Genomic DNA, 15,603 nt, shown 5'->3' with positions numbered 1-15,603 from the left:
TGTTGGGCCCTTTCTTTGATGCTTTTAAGAGACAATTGTTTTTGAACATTAAGAGGGGTAGAGCAGAGCCCAGAGGGCTTAGGGCCAAGGCCAAAGTCCATATTTTGGGCCTAAGGCAAAATTTCCAATTCTTCCAAATAGGCTTGAGGTTTATGGATCACTGGGTCACTTGAGGTTTTAGAGAATTGGCCTTTTAGGTTATCTAAGGAGGCACAAAGCTTATCAACATCCTTCATCCAATCTTGATTAGCAGGGACCACTTGGGGGAGATTGAGGTCAGAGCACAGGTCAACTACACAAACAAAATATTTGAGCTTCAGGGGTGCTTTAGGAGCAGAAGAGGGTGTCTGAGGAGGGGCTTTCTTCTTTAAAAATTGGACACTCTTTCCTTCTTTGTCCCTCTCTCCTACATAAATAGCAAGCATTAAGTCCTCCCATATAAGATATTTGACAAATGATAGGGTAGTCATCAAGGTCCAAGCAAATGTTATTTGAGGCCTCAATACTAGAGCAAATAAAAAGCAAGACTCTCAAATCCGAGTTAGGGATCAGAGTATTGGAATGATCAAATCTTAAAACCTTGCCAATTGGCTCCAAGAACTGCGGCATGAAATTTCAAACCAATGGAGGGAGTTTGCTAACCGTGACCCATTTTGGGCTTGAGAGGGCCAAAATTTCAACATTAATAGCATCCAAGGACCATGGTAGGGCTCTAAACTCGCAACTACCCATTTTCTAGAACTGTTGTTCCACAATAGCTTTTTGGGATTCAAGGTTAGCAAAAATCAAAATAAACATGCCCTTTTGAACAATCCGACAAAATGAATAATGAAACCCTAATTTTTGCCCCCATAATTTGAGGAGCCAATCATTCAAAAAATTCCTAGATGGAAAATTACTGACATCCATCGCAGCAAAAAAAATAGTGCAATATCTAAGCCTATCTTTCTCCTTACACAACTCTAGCTGCATTTGGCCATTAGGTCTAATTATGAAATTAGGAAGAGCTAGGTTCTTACCTCCAGTTCATTCCACTTGGGCAACAACACCTAGCTGGGACCTGAGAAACTTGGCGTCAACTAAGATGGCTCGAGATCCTTATAACGCCTATTTGAAGGTCGCATTTCTTCCTCCTTGGCTTTGTGTGGCACCTCCTTGTGACTTTTGTCCATGATTTGCAGGTCATTGAGAAACAGTTTTACGAGCACTAGACACGAGAGTGGAAAGGTTTGGAGACGAATTGATTGCAACATTGCTAATGGGTGGGAAATCCTTCGAAGATAAAGAAGCGGAATTAACGACGCCACCAGGAGATGCAAAGGCCATTAATGACCTGTACTGGGAAGTAAAGAGGGCCCTCTTCCCCCTCCAAACTTTCCACTTCACCTCAACTTTTCCATAATGTAAATATTTAATTTTTTATATATAATTAATATATTCAATTTTTAATAAATATATATGATTTTTAATTTTTAATTACTACATTTATTTTATTGTTAACATTTGTCTCCCCCTAAAATAGTGGTTGCAAGCTAGGCATTGCCAAAACTAGTGGCTTGTCAAGCTTTTACTTGAACTAAATAAATGCCTTTTGTTGAATTCCACTCTGTATAAAGGACTAACCAATTGTCATTGTGGTATATAAAGCATTGCAATTGTGAAATATGGTTCCATAAGCTTTCTCAAATATTGAATCACCCTTAAGAAACTCCTTGTCTCAATCACAATGAAAGTCTTGGATCGCTTCAAGATGGCTTCCACTTTTACTAAAACACTAACAGTAGCTAGATCACTGCTTAATAATTTCCATCCCTAATAATTTTATCTCAGTTACTTCATAGAATTAGCTAATATTTGATCTCAAACTTCAACTATTTGGTGATTGCCCTCTTAAAAACTCTGATAGATGTTGATCTCAGATGCTTCATAGCCAACTAATATTTGACCTCAGATTTAAACAATTATTTGGTGAATGCCATTTCAAAAAGTCTGATAAATGTTGAACTTGATCTCACTTCAAAGACTTTACTAATATTTTTGATCTCAGACTTGGATAACTTTTTGGTGACTTCCTCTCAAAATGTTAATTGAATACTCACCTATGTCATCAGCAATATGAATATAAATGACAAAAATCTGTTTTCTATAATTTATGGGTTAAACTCTATTTTATTTTCTCTATATCTCTATGCTATCGAAATGCCCTTGAGTTAAAAATGGGTTGTCTCCTTTTATTATTGTTTTTTATGTTCTTTTGAAAATCCATTTTTTTCCTGAATAATGTCAAAAGCAATGGTGAAGATATATTAATGCTTAGTGCATATGTTGACGATCTTGCCATAATTAAGTAGTAGAGCCCACACTCTTCAACAAGTGAAATCAGATATGTGTGCGACTTTTGACATGACTAATTTGTGCTCCTTACAATTTTGCCTAGTTGACTTCTAGCAACATGACCATCTCATTTTCATTGTTCAAGTGAGAATATACTAAGAGAGTGCGATAGTAGATTACAATTCCTCTTCTACACCTATGGAGGTCTATTTGAAGTTGTCAACCTATGATGATTCATCTCCAACCCATGGATCTCTCAGAAAACAAGGGGGGCAGCCTGATATATCTTCTGTACACTCAACTAGATCTCTACTTTAATATTTGTAAGCTATTGTTCTTGATTTTTCACAAAACTGAAGCTCACTCTTCAACACCAACAATGCACCTTCTATGATATATAAAAGGTACTCTTGACCTTGGCAAAATCTTTTAGGGGACAACAGATTTTTGGATATAAAAGTATGATTCAAAAGGTTGATTCTACACAGTTTTATCTAAAGCATCATACTCTATTCTTAAGGATGATAGAAACATCATTATTCTAATCAATACCCTTCTTGGGGGGAATTCATCTCAAAGACAAGCTTCATGAGAAGTTGAGAACAAACGTTTCAAAGAATACTGCTGATTTGCATTTAAAAATCATGTCAAGATTGTCAAATTATTTCTTCCTCTTCCTGATGATGGAATGAGGAGTGTTATCTAAGACATTGATTGAAAAAAATCTATGCAGTTTTACTAAAAGCACCATAATCTATTCTTATCGCCTATGAAAATATAAAGATTCTAAAGGATATATAGACATTGATTAGGAAGGTTTGGTGGATAATCAACTGTCTACTATTAGATGCATCTTTTCCTTGGATTCATAAGTTGCTTTGTGGCAAAATAAATTTTTGCACATTATGGTTTTACTTGTTATGGTAAATCAATGTTGTAAACATAGAAGATGAAAATGCCTCAGAGAGATTTAGAAAGATGATGTTTCTAAAAGAAATAATCGTGAACTAACGACATAATTAGAAATTACCTAATAAACTAAAGACTAACTAAGATGACCATTATAGAAACATTTAATACTCTCTCTTAATGGTCATCGTCTAATTACCCTTTAAAAGACTATACATGTCTTGCAGTCATTAATTATTAAAATTCAACTATTGTTGAGACCCTCCCCGGATCTGTAGTTTGTCACTAACCAAGAGTAGCCATAATCTGTTTAGAAAAAACAGAGAAGGCTGCCCACTTCTTTGAAATGTTCTGCAAATAGAGACAAGAGTTTGCCACTAACTTTGCCACTGAGATGAGTTTTCCACTAACTTTCCCAAAATCTACAAAAATCATCACAAAATGTCCAACCTAATATTGGAATACAAAGTTTTCCCTCCCTATTACAAGAGACACACACTAAGAACAACTACCATGATTTTGAGGCAAAATCCTCCAATTTTTTGCAGAATAGCACAATGCCCCATAACAGACTGCAAAAAGTCAATATGTTTGAGAAAAAAATTACAACCAAATTACAAATCATCGTTTTTCTAGAAAAAAAAGGTAAAAACTCACAAAGGAACCCCACACAACTTTGTGAATTACAGAATTAAAAAATGATTTTTGACGATAAAATTAAAAAACCAAACAACTAGTAGGCACAAATCTAAGACATCGGTCAACATACAAAACGTCATTTTTGAGGAAAAAAAATGGTAAAACCTTTTTAGGAACCTCTTTGCCCTCCTTGAAAAGAGTAAACCCTTAATTTTTGAGAATAATATTGTAGACCCAAAAAAAAAAATTCAAGGGACAATTATTGAAACCCATCTAAAAGCTTTTAAAGGAAGAAAATTATGAAAACCAATCAGAAATTTTTTAAGGAAAAAAATTATGAAAACCCATTAGAAATTTTTTAAGGTAAAAAATTATAAACACCCAGCAAAGATTTTTTATGGAAAAAAATCATGAAAAACCTGACAAAAAAACTTTAGAGAAAAAATTATGAAACTCCGTCAAAAATGATTAAAGGGAGATAATTTATGAAAAGTGAAAACCCATCAAATAAACTTTCATGTCGTAAAACGCGAGACTTCGAGTGATAAACAACATATACAAACAACACGCAACTCACAAAAAGCACATGCAAGCAACATGCAACCCTTGAAAATCAAAGACTTTTGCTTAAGCTAGGAAATTCAAATCACACAATCAAAATTCATGACCAAGCTTGCAATTTTCAGCAAAAACCTTTGAAGACAAAACACAATATGTTCATAAATTACCTCCAATGGTTCTTATTTAAACAAATCAAAAACAAATTCTAGAAAAAAAATCCAAATCATAAGAGGCTTGAATATTTCTTCAAAAAATCACCAAATTTTAAGAAATCCCATCGACCCACTTTAATACCATGTTATGGTAAAATGATGTTGTACTAAATAGAGGAGCTGAAAGGTCCTTATATTTATTTAGAAAGACAATGTTTCTTAAAAAACAGTCGCAAACTAGAGACAAAAATAGAAACTACCTAATAAACTAACGACTGACTAAGATGACCATTAAAGAAACACTACAATATTCTAATATTATTTTCTTCTAGAACAAAGTTAAAAGCAATTGTAAATACAAGTTGTAAAGCAATTTAATTACATCAAACTTAGGCTGATTTCCCACTCCCTCGGTGATAACCAAGATTTATTGAAGTTTGTGAAGCATACAGCTTCTCATTCTTGCACCAAACAAATTGATCTTGAAGACATTTATCTTTGTTGTTCACATCTCAAGAGCAATCTGCTGACCTAATTATTAAACCTCTTGCTCTTGTTTTCTTCGTTAAATTTCAAGACAAAATTGGGGTTGTTTCTGGTCAGGTCATTAGAGGAAAATACTAAATTATAATTGTGCACGCTTACATAAATATGCTAACAATACATTCCAACTATAAGTTTTATCTTATATTTGTACCTCAGTCTACCACGGTATAATAATTAAATAATGTGGCTAACAAACATCATACAATGCATCATTCCTTTCTCATTCTCATTTAATCATTCAGTGAGATGACATTACTATCAGCAAACCTCTATGGATTACTTGCTTAATGATCAATGACACTTGATGTTTATTGCACCTCTCATTAAGAGTTCAGGTCACTTGTTTGCAGTGCCACAAGCTTTCATATTTCATCACCAGACATCAAATGAAGAAGTTAGTATAAATACTACTACTTTCTAACATGGAATAAACACATACACATGAAGAATATAATCCCATTTGGAAAGACACGCTGGACTTAATTAAGCATAGCATGCCAAATATTGAAAAGGATGATAAAATGCAAACTAAAATACCATTTTTTGAGTAGGATATGCTAAGGAGCCTTCATGGGACCATGAGCCAAGAAAGAACTTTTTTTACACAACAGAACATCATATTTGCCTGCCTTGTGAATATTAGGAGTTTTTAGCTACATGATACAGACAACTATGCAAAAGGATAAAATATACATGAAAGAACCTCAGCTGCATATTGTGCATTTCTTTAGAAACTTCAAATGTAAAACACACAAGCCTTGAAACACCTATCTAGCAATCAGTCACGTATATTAAGGAAGAAAATTGCAAATATATAAATAAAATATAATATTATTAAAATTTTATTTAGTTTAATAAAAGGTCAGAAGGCATGAAGTGAAGACTTGCGACCCCCTCAAACATGAAATACTAAAAAAAGTGGATATGGAGGAAGGATGAAAAAAGAATAGACCATGTGAATAATGAAAGGATGTAATAAAATAAGGAATGTCACTCCTCCAAAAGGAAAAAATTCATTGGGTTGAAGAGTTGACATCTATCTAGCAATCAGTTTTGTACCTGCATATATTAAAGAAGAGAAGAAAATTGCATATCCTACCATAATTAACTCAAAAAATATTATGTAAACTGCATGAAGGAGGCTAAGGACATATGGAAAAATATTGTACACTAATGAAATTAAACTATGTGCTCATTAGAAACGAGCAATATGATCAAGCAGTAATTACAGATGAAACATTAACCTACTTGTTTAAGTACAAGTGTGGCTGAAGAGTTTTCTCATCTCGACTAAACCCTGCAAGGTCAAAGAACAATTACATGAATAGGTTTGATAAAAAAAGGTGAAAAGTCCAATGTAAAATTTAACATATGGTGAAATTGAACTTCTTATGGACACAGTTTAAAAATGGAAAAACCCATATTTGGACCTAGCCTCAATTTTGACAGAAGGGGTAAACTTTATCTGTTATCATACGGACAAAATTATTTTATGACTGCAAAGATGAGATATTGTAAGCTGTTTATGACATCTTGCATAGATTACAAATATATTAACTACATCATTTATGTTCTAGCCAGCAGCCAAGCCAGATATATGAAAAGTTAAAAGATGCCTAACAAAGTACGATTTTTATGCATAAACTATAGAGCTTGTGAAGGAACAAAACCAAAATACTTGATCAATGGATCCAACATTTAAACATAAAAAGAGTTTTTGATTTATGATACAGCCTCTATGTAGACATTGCATGTGCGTGTACACCTCATAAAACTGGATCTAATTTCAAATAATGGAAAGACTTTGATACATACCAATGTGATATGTTTTTGTTGCAGGCAATACGGACGTAGCATACTCTGCCAATACAAGACCAGCCCTCAAAATAGGTACAATCTGCCATCAACCAAGCAATCTTTTTTAGCAAGATGCATCTTTAAACTAGGATAAGACTTAACTCAGTCCAAGTTCTCCGAAAACATCCATACTTCTTTAGGGTAAAATTCAGTCGTTTTTACTGGTATTAGCATACTACAACCTAAAATAATGCTTAATTATGTAAAGCTTGGCATTATCTACTCTATGGAAGTCTTACAACAACTGGCTTGGAGATGAATTGGGCAGTGCTTTGGAATAGTACAAACAATGCCTTTAAGAAGTTCCATCCACTGGTTTTGGTTTCCAATTCTTAAAGGTCAATTGTTTATCACTTGATGCATCTTTGTGCATATTCCAGGCTAAACAAATGCTGAGTATTCTCTTATGCAGAGTTTGATGCTGATTAGAGCCTCGGTTTCCCTTCACACTGTAATGTACACCCCTAAAAGATTTTGGATCTGTTTGCCAAAAAACTCAATCATAACCAACATAAGCTCTGAAAGGTCACTTCTGTATCACTAGTTATACTTTTTGAGAGTGCGAACGAGGGTTTCCTGCTGATGCAATTTTTGATTTGGTACATCGCACTCTTCTTTCAAATGCTTACACTGTTCATGAGTCTATTGCCTTTAGAAACAAAATTAGGAAACGAAAGCATGATGAACAACCAACTACTTCAAATTTGAAGTGCCTGAAGTATTACATGCACTTTCAGGTATATTGCAGCAGTCCAGGTTTACAGTCAAATGCAATCTGAAATTCAGTGTTTGATAGCCATTATGCAAGTCTCCAAAGGCATCAAGCAGGTCAAAGAAACTCTCCACATCAACACCCAACACTCCTGCTTGCTCAGAATGAATTTTCAGCCTACACTACCTGGAAAACCTTATCTACCAAACTGAAACCATGCTCAGAGAGTCTGCAATAATAAAACTGGGCACTAGGTATATAGCTGATTCCCACCAAACTGGCTTGCAAGCAATCCAAATCACTCAAATAAGATGCCAAAAAGTACTTGCCAAGGTCTAGAAACAAAAGACAGCAATAAGGCAGTTTGCTATGGCCAAGGAAAGCATGAAATTAACTTCAGACCCTTAATATCGTCACTCCACAAGGGATATCCAACAGCAAAAACCCTTAAACAACTATCATATCCTAGTGGTCATGCCATGGAAAATTGTATGATTAATCACCCAAAAATTAAAACCCTTCCTAGTTTCTCCCTTTAATGCCGAAAGAAGGTTCTGCAACTAGGGCTTGCCCTAAACCCTCAATTGCACGGGGATCATTAAGAGCATCATGTACAGTTTCAGTTTTCATACTACAATTCCGAAAAGCATGTGAAACCAATGAGTTTCCAATGTGAAATCACCAAACCAGCTAGAGATGATTGTGTACCACCGAAACTAGTGTATTTAACAAGGGTTTTTGTCCTCATTCAATCTCGAAAGAACCTTTTTGTTCATTCCAACATCTTGTAATGTATGAAACTCTCCATGAAGGAATGAGAGCCCAAACTGTTTATAAGGTGTTTTTCTTATTAATTAAATCATGTTGATTTAATTATTAAGTCACTTATTATCTCTTTTACTGCTTAAGCTAAACTTTATGCATATAATAATCAATTATTTTATTAATTATTATTATGCAACCTAGGTTTCCTTTTAGGGTTTTGATCAAATATATTAGATTTGATCTCTCTTGTGATGATAACATTCTATTAAACTATTTCTTTTGCATCAAAATGTCTCCTCTTGTGGATCGTGAACTTTTGGCCTCCGTAGCTTTTTGCTTCTCTCATTCTATAATAGGTTTGCATGCAGGTGTTTCTTGGGAGTTGTGGAATTCATTTTTCCTCAACTCTTACATGGTTTCAGAGCTCCACATCTATATGCCCCTATTCTCTTCATGAGAAATTTTGGGCCTTTCCTCTTCAAATTTGTTGAAGAAATTTTTGAAGCTAAGGCCTTCAAATTTCAAAGGTTTATAAGTATGATTATTGTTGAATTTGGGGGTCGACTTTTTCTAGGCAATTTGTGCACAAACCAACCTCATAGATGTGCTCAAAGCCTAAAAAACCCTATTTCTATATAGAATTTGTCTTTTTTGGCCTTGGCAAACAAGCTGATGTGGAAAAAAAAAATTATTGATTTTTTAAGGGTTTTTTAGTTATAAATAACACAAACAACATTAAAAATGTCACTCTGCCCATGCGCACCAGCATTGTCGTTGTGGCGCCACCCAAGTGAAACATCACCAACGGCCTGCCACCACCCGACTACCCGTGTGCCACTAGGGCGCCATTAAGTTGTTTTCCAACAATTTAAGGTTTTTCACTAGACCTTTTTTGATTTTTCGGCATCAAGATGATTTTTCCTGTAGGTTTTTTCAAGCTAGTTGTTTTTTACGGTACAACCATCAATTTAAGCTACAAATCATTGCATTAACGGCCTTCAAGCCCCTTTTGGAGCACCTCTTCTTTTTTTTGGCCATATCTTGGGCATACAGAGCCATTTTTTGACAAATCTTATATTGTCAAAAAGCTCTTTCTGAGCTCTATCCATTTTTAGAGGTTTGAGGTTTTAATTTTGCTTCTTTGATGGCATACTTTGTTGTCAAGGTTAGTAATTTGTTTTAGCACTCCATGGGACACAACTTGACCATTCAGACTCCGTTTTGCAAAACTTTTTATCATTAGAAAGATGGACACAACTTGACCATTCAGACTCCGTTTTGTGCTCTTTCTAGTGATATGGAAATTTTTGACAAATTCTGCTCCAAGTATAGTTTTTTTTTTTTAGTATTTCTACACTTTGGTGAATATCTTGGATGTTTAAGGTTTGGGAATCTTTTTCATTGAGTGGGGTTACTCGCCTTTGGTTGTTCTTTCTTTTTCCATCCTTTTGTCTCTTCTGATCATTGTGGACATTTTTGTAACCATTTTTTTATGCAACACACTGAGATAAAGTGACACCATGCATTGTATATTTTGGATCTAGCACATCTTGTGCCTTATTGTACATGTACTAAATTATAAAGTGCCATGGGGGGTTGATGTTCACTTTTATTTATCATCTACCTTTGTCAAGTGAGTGTTCCTTCCACGATATTAGCCTCATGATATGTGTTGAGTGATCCTTCCACGACACTATTATATCCTTTATTTGCACCTTTGATGTTCCCGATTCTTCATCATACAATTCTTGTTGACCGTCTATTTCAGTGTACTTATCACCTCTCCCTTGTCCGCATTATGGGGTGGGGATTTCTCGTGTTGGTTTTAATGCTTCCTTGGTTCAATTGATCAGCTCTTCAAGCTTTGGTATTTTATGTCAGGTGTATCTTAGAGTTCATTTGTTTGCCTTCTGATTCAAGTAGTGTCATTTGAGGGCACTCATGCAGTTTATAGTCTTCTCTTCTTGGTCATGTTCTATTTTAGTGGAGGTTCTCCAAATCAACAGTTAATCTTCGACAATGTTTGCAACTTCTTCATGCTTCAATGGTGTTCTTCATGATCATTCCTTTGTTCCTATTTTCTAGGATATTTTCTAGTTTGGAGGCTTCTTCAGTCCTTCACTAGTCTTCACCTCTTGTTTGAGGAACATTTTTCCGATGGGGTTTTCTCTTTTTCTTTGCTTTACAGAGACTCTTTTGTAGTTAGGTACCTAATCAATCCTTTGTTGCAAGGACCCATTTTCTTTTAGTAGTTCTTTCTAGGTTTTTAGCTACTCCCTAAGTTTATCTTAAGAGTGGGTGTTAGAGTAATAAGTTGTTTTTCTTATTAATTAAATCATGTTGATTTACTTATTAATTCCCTTATTATCTCTTTTATTGCTTAAGCTGAACTTTGGGCATATAATAATTTATTTTTTTATTAATTATTATTATGCAACCTAGGTTTCCTTTGAGGGTTTTGATCAGCTATAGTAGATTTGATCTCTCTTGTAATTAGAATATTCTATTGCATTATTTCTTTTGCATAAATCAAAATACCTCTTCTTTTGTGGATTATGAAATTTTGACCTCCATAGCTTTTTGCTTCTCTCCTTTTGTGACAAGTTTGCACACAAGTGATTCTTGGGAGCTATGGAGTTGATTTTTCCTCGACTCTTACACAAACTCCACTTAGCACTTTATTATTTAACATTAATGCAAATAATTTCAAGTCGCCATATAACTCTCATGTATACAATGAAATAATATCAATCACCTTACAAAATTTGCCAAGATACCAGAGATAGAAATTCGATCATGTCAAAACATAACTGAAGCTGAAAGATGATAATTTATGCCCACACAAGCACATACTATAAAATTATAAATAACAATTAAGGACCAAAGAAAAAAAAGCTAGATAAAACCCAAAAAGTTAATGTCATGCAAACGCTTAGTATAACTAGGAGCGTTCTCTAAGGACCAAAGAACACAAATAAAGAAAAATTGGTGTGGTGCAAGCACGCACTTAATATAAATAGCAATGTTCTTTGCAGGCTAAGGAGAACAAACCAAGGAAAATCTGTTCCAAATGAGCAGAGCACTTACTATACATAGTGACTATTGTTGAAACCATTCAAAGTAAGAACTGATCTCATCAAGAACATTGGAACTCTAGCAACACATTTGGAAACCTACAAAAACCTTGAAAACTAGCCAACACTCGTGGAACAAGATGGTGTAAAAATGTAGACATTACAACACCCCCTTTTCTTTGCTCAATTAATAGTACTTTTAAGGAGGCTGACCTTACTTCCACATGAGAGTTTGTAATGTTCCCTTTTTGGGATTGCCCTAATTTTTTCCTTTTGTAATTAGGATTACGTATTATAGTTATCAAATTGCAATTACTCTAATACCACGGTTTTGTCTCCCTTATATTATTTCTCAAAGGTTTGTCTAATTTCTTAAGTTCTAAGAGATTTCTTTCATCTAATTCTTTATTTGATACCAATGTATATGAAAGGATTTGCAAATGTGTATAGTATCAAGTTCTATTCTCCCTTTTATATCTTATGTTTGATGGAGTTGAAACTTTTTATTTTATGCCTCTTGATAAAAATTCATTAAACTTAACAGAATTTTAATCATGTTATATGTAATTTTTTTCTTTTATAATTATAATTGTAATTTTATTTTTGTTCTTTATATTTATATTTTAATATTAATATTTATCATTAAATTCTATTTCGCAAAGGGGACATTCCAAAAATATTGTAAGAAAAATAAACCCTCTGTAAAATATTATACACAGTAAAACAAAAATCTAGATAAGCAATGATAAAATTAAAATAAATGCAGGCAATAATTCTTATTGACCAGTTTCTGACCGTCACAGGCTCTCTTGGATCAACAAATTCAACAGAGGCAACTCCAAGCGGTGATTGGATTTCTCCACTGACAGTAGGCTGCATAAAAAAACAGATATATCAGAGATTATACAAATATGAAATATATAGTATCTATTGTAGCCAGCAATATAATTATCAGAAAGAATGAATTTAAAAGAAACAAACCCAAAACCTCTTCCAAACTAGGTAGTTCACAAGACAAAATGCCATGAAAGAGACAGCCAAATTGAACTTTGCCCAATCAGTGAGTCAGAATAACTCAAAATGCATGCAAAACATCAGGTAAGTACATCACCACCTGAAAGGTTTAGAAGAATGAACAAATCTCTGCCCGTGATGCTTTATTTTTTTGAATTTGTCTAGGACCCTTGTTGCCCTGGTATTTAACTGTTGTAGCATACATTCCAGTCCCATTGGCCTATTCTTTGTCATTCATGGACATTAATAAATAAATAAATTTCTATCTTTCTGGCGAGTGCAACTGCAATCACAATTTATTATGGTCTCCTTATAATTAAAGGCAAGCAAGTTATAGCTAATATAGAAAGATAAAAATGGGCATTTTCATATTCTCAGCAAGTCTTTGTGAAAACCAAAGCAATCAAGATGAGTATACTGAACATGTGTTTGATCTGCTTTGCATATTTTTCACCTTGCCATACCAAGTCCTTCACCCTGTCATGCTAAGTGATGCTCACCCTGTCATGCTAAGTGATGCTCAGGGCTGTGCCCCAGCTATGATCCCATTATAAGTGGTTTCTCTACCCATGGTTTACATAATAGTGAATGGTTTTCTATAGGGAAATACATATAAATAATTGCACAATCATTAGGGTTAGGCACAAACGAGAAATATGTTTTGCACTGTGAAAGGTCAAATTCAATGTTAAATTGTTAGCGATGTTTTTGCTAGATGTTTTCCTGAAAGGTTTTCCCAGATAATTGTCTTATGTGTTGGGTGTGACAATATTTTCATTCTATTACATTTAAAATTCTACTGGGATTGCTTCTACATATAGATTATCAGTATGGTTTCTCTTTAGGGTAAGCCAAAAACTACAGTGATGACCAAAATATAAAGCATGGTAGCAATGTTCGCAACCAAAAACTAGGGTATACTTTCTTTTGTTGTCCTACTAGCACCTTAGTATAACAAAAACATGTCCTAGGGCAAGTCAACAATAAATAACAGGGTGGAGAACTTGTATTCTTGAAAGAGAGGTCACAAGTGAGGGGCGCATCCCATTTGAAGCACAGTTGTGCCTCTTACATAGAAAATGAGATAGTCCCATAGTATTATAAGCCACCTATAGACTCAAAAGCAGATCATGCAGCATCATAGACTAGATCCATTTCCATTTCCATTGCACCAGCCACAACTGACATTCACAATATTACTCTTAATGTGCTCAATCTAGTACATCATATGGTATGTTGCAAGATCAGTTTTTATATTAACAGTGTGATTATTTTGTTTCAGATTCTCAAGTACCAGAAAAAACACTTTCATATGTCTCTTCAGCTGAGTAAACCATGAATGCAAAAAAGAAAACCCAGCATATAGAGATAAATAACAGGACCAATTCCCAAACTCATTTAATCTTCCACCATTCAAAAGGATAAGTATTGCACACTACAATGACTATGCAAAACTAAATGCTTTAATGCTTGCCAAAAACAAATAAAAAGACAAACGGTCTGTGAAGAGAAAATTATGACTACATTCTTTTACAGATCGAGAAAATTATGACTACATGTATTGAACACTGTCTGCGAGGAGTGGACAGAAAGCCATGTCAAAGAAGAGACAGAATATAACTAAACAAGGTTTTATTTTATTCATATTGCAATGCTTAAAAAATGTTTCCAACAAATTTATGCTTGAAATTGCCACCTAAAGACAACTCTTTCTAATGGCACCTCAGATTGCTCAATTATTATCCTCAATGAAGGCCCTTTATTATTTCTTTGGAACTGACTTGTACCCTATAACAAAATTTCCAACATATGCCTTTCCAAGACAAGTATTTCTCAGTAAACATAACAACATTTTTCCTCTTGTATTCAGGGGCACAATTAATTTCATGTGCACTTCATAAAAGATCCATTTTATGCATGACACTTCAAGGGATGTTACAATATCATTTAGTGATCCATTATATATAATGCGAAAAGAAGTAGGGAAACATGTCTTGCTAAGCACAACAATGTAAACTCCAATACACAAAATAACCATTCATATTCAATATCATAAGAGAAGATAAGATAAATTTATTAATATCCAACTAAAGACCAACAAGCAGGTCCAAGGGACTACAAAAGCTAGCCAAAGGAAAGCCAATAGCAAGAGCATCAAACGGTGTCCAAGGAAAGGAACAAAACAACAAAAGCAAAGCAAGGAACCGAAAAGAAAAACTGAGCCATCCCACTAGCAGCCTCGAATCACTAGGAAGAAATCTAGAACCAAACCGAAGGATAGGCCTTATGGCAGGAAGAGATCCCAAGTCGTCATCAACCTCTAGGAAAAATGTGTAGAGGATTTACGAGGATGCACAACCCGGGGGGTAGCCAAAGAAGGATTATGAGGTCACTCGGTTCCCTATACTGGGAAGACCACTATAAAGAATGATTTGATGAGCTGATTTGGGTGTAGTCTCGTGTGGAAACGTTGTTGTAAAGAGTAGTCTTGGAGCCTTAAAGCCCCCTGAAGATAGAGAGTGATGCACCTCTGGTATGTGCATTTGAAAAAGGAAGGGAGAGACTAAGTCAATCTGAACAAACAATAGAACCTCCCTTTTATCTTCTAGTAGATGGGGCAGCAAAAAATGAAGTAAGTCTAAGTCCAAGCCACCCCCATACCACAAAGCTGGCAAGTCCTATCATCACTCAACAACTAATGGTTGGACTGAATGTGGAGCCTATGAGAACCCACTCTGAAAGAGCTAAGAGAGATACATAATACATGCAACCAACTATGAAATAGATATAAGGAGAAAACAATGACCCCATCATGAATATCCAAAAAGTGCTCATTACAAAAAACCATTGTCAAGTTTAACGCCCCCAACCCAAGCCCAAGTAGTGAGGATGTATTGTCTATAAATATCCATCCTGATGTGTCTATTCAACTCCTGACAAGGAGGCAATAGATGAGAAAGGGCACCCAATGAGTGGTAAGGAGGAAGGCAATCAATGTCAATCCTAATAGAACCTAGAAGAGTTGAAGATTGAGAAAACC

At 34.7% G+C, this 15,603-nt stretch overlaps 1 protein-coding gene across 1 annotated transcript in view; it reads right to left on the bottom strand.

The window, feature by feature from the left end:
• UPP (uracil phosphoribosyltransferase) overlaps nucleotides 1-15,603 on the bottom strand; it is a 51,808-nt gene that overhangs the window by 8,953 nt on the left and 27,252 nt on the right. Inside the window, exons 5-7 of the mRNA XM_089795441.1 lie at nucleotides 12,345-12,422; nucleotides 6,957-7,038; nucleotides 6,390-6,438 (exon numbers count right to left, since the gene is read on the bottom strand). Coding sequence (XP_089651567.1) covers nucleotides 6,390-6,438; nucleotides 6,957-7,038; nucleotides 12,345-12,422 — 209 coding nt within the window. The remainder of the gene's footprint in view (nucleotides 1-6,389; nucleotides 6,439-6,956; nucleotides 7,039-12,344; nucleotides 12,423-15,603) is intronic.

The sequence above is a fragment of the Cupressus sempervirens genome, chromosome 8 (assembly GCF_028749045.1).
Source record: "Cupressus sempervirens isolate cs-2001-9-10 chromosome 8, ASM2874904v1, whole genome shotgun sequence".
Lineage (NCBI taxonomy): Eukaryota > Viridiplantae > Streptophyta > Pinopsida > Cupressales > Cupressaceae > Cupressus > Cupressus sempervirens.
The sequence above is the reverse complement of the archived record's forward strand: the minus strand, read 5'-3'. Positions and strand labels throughout refer to the sequence as shown.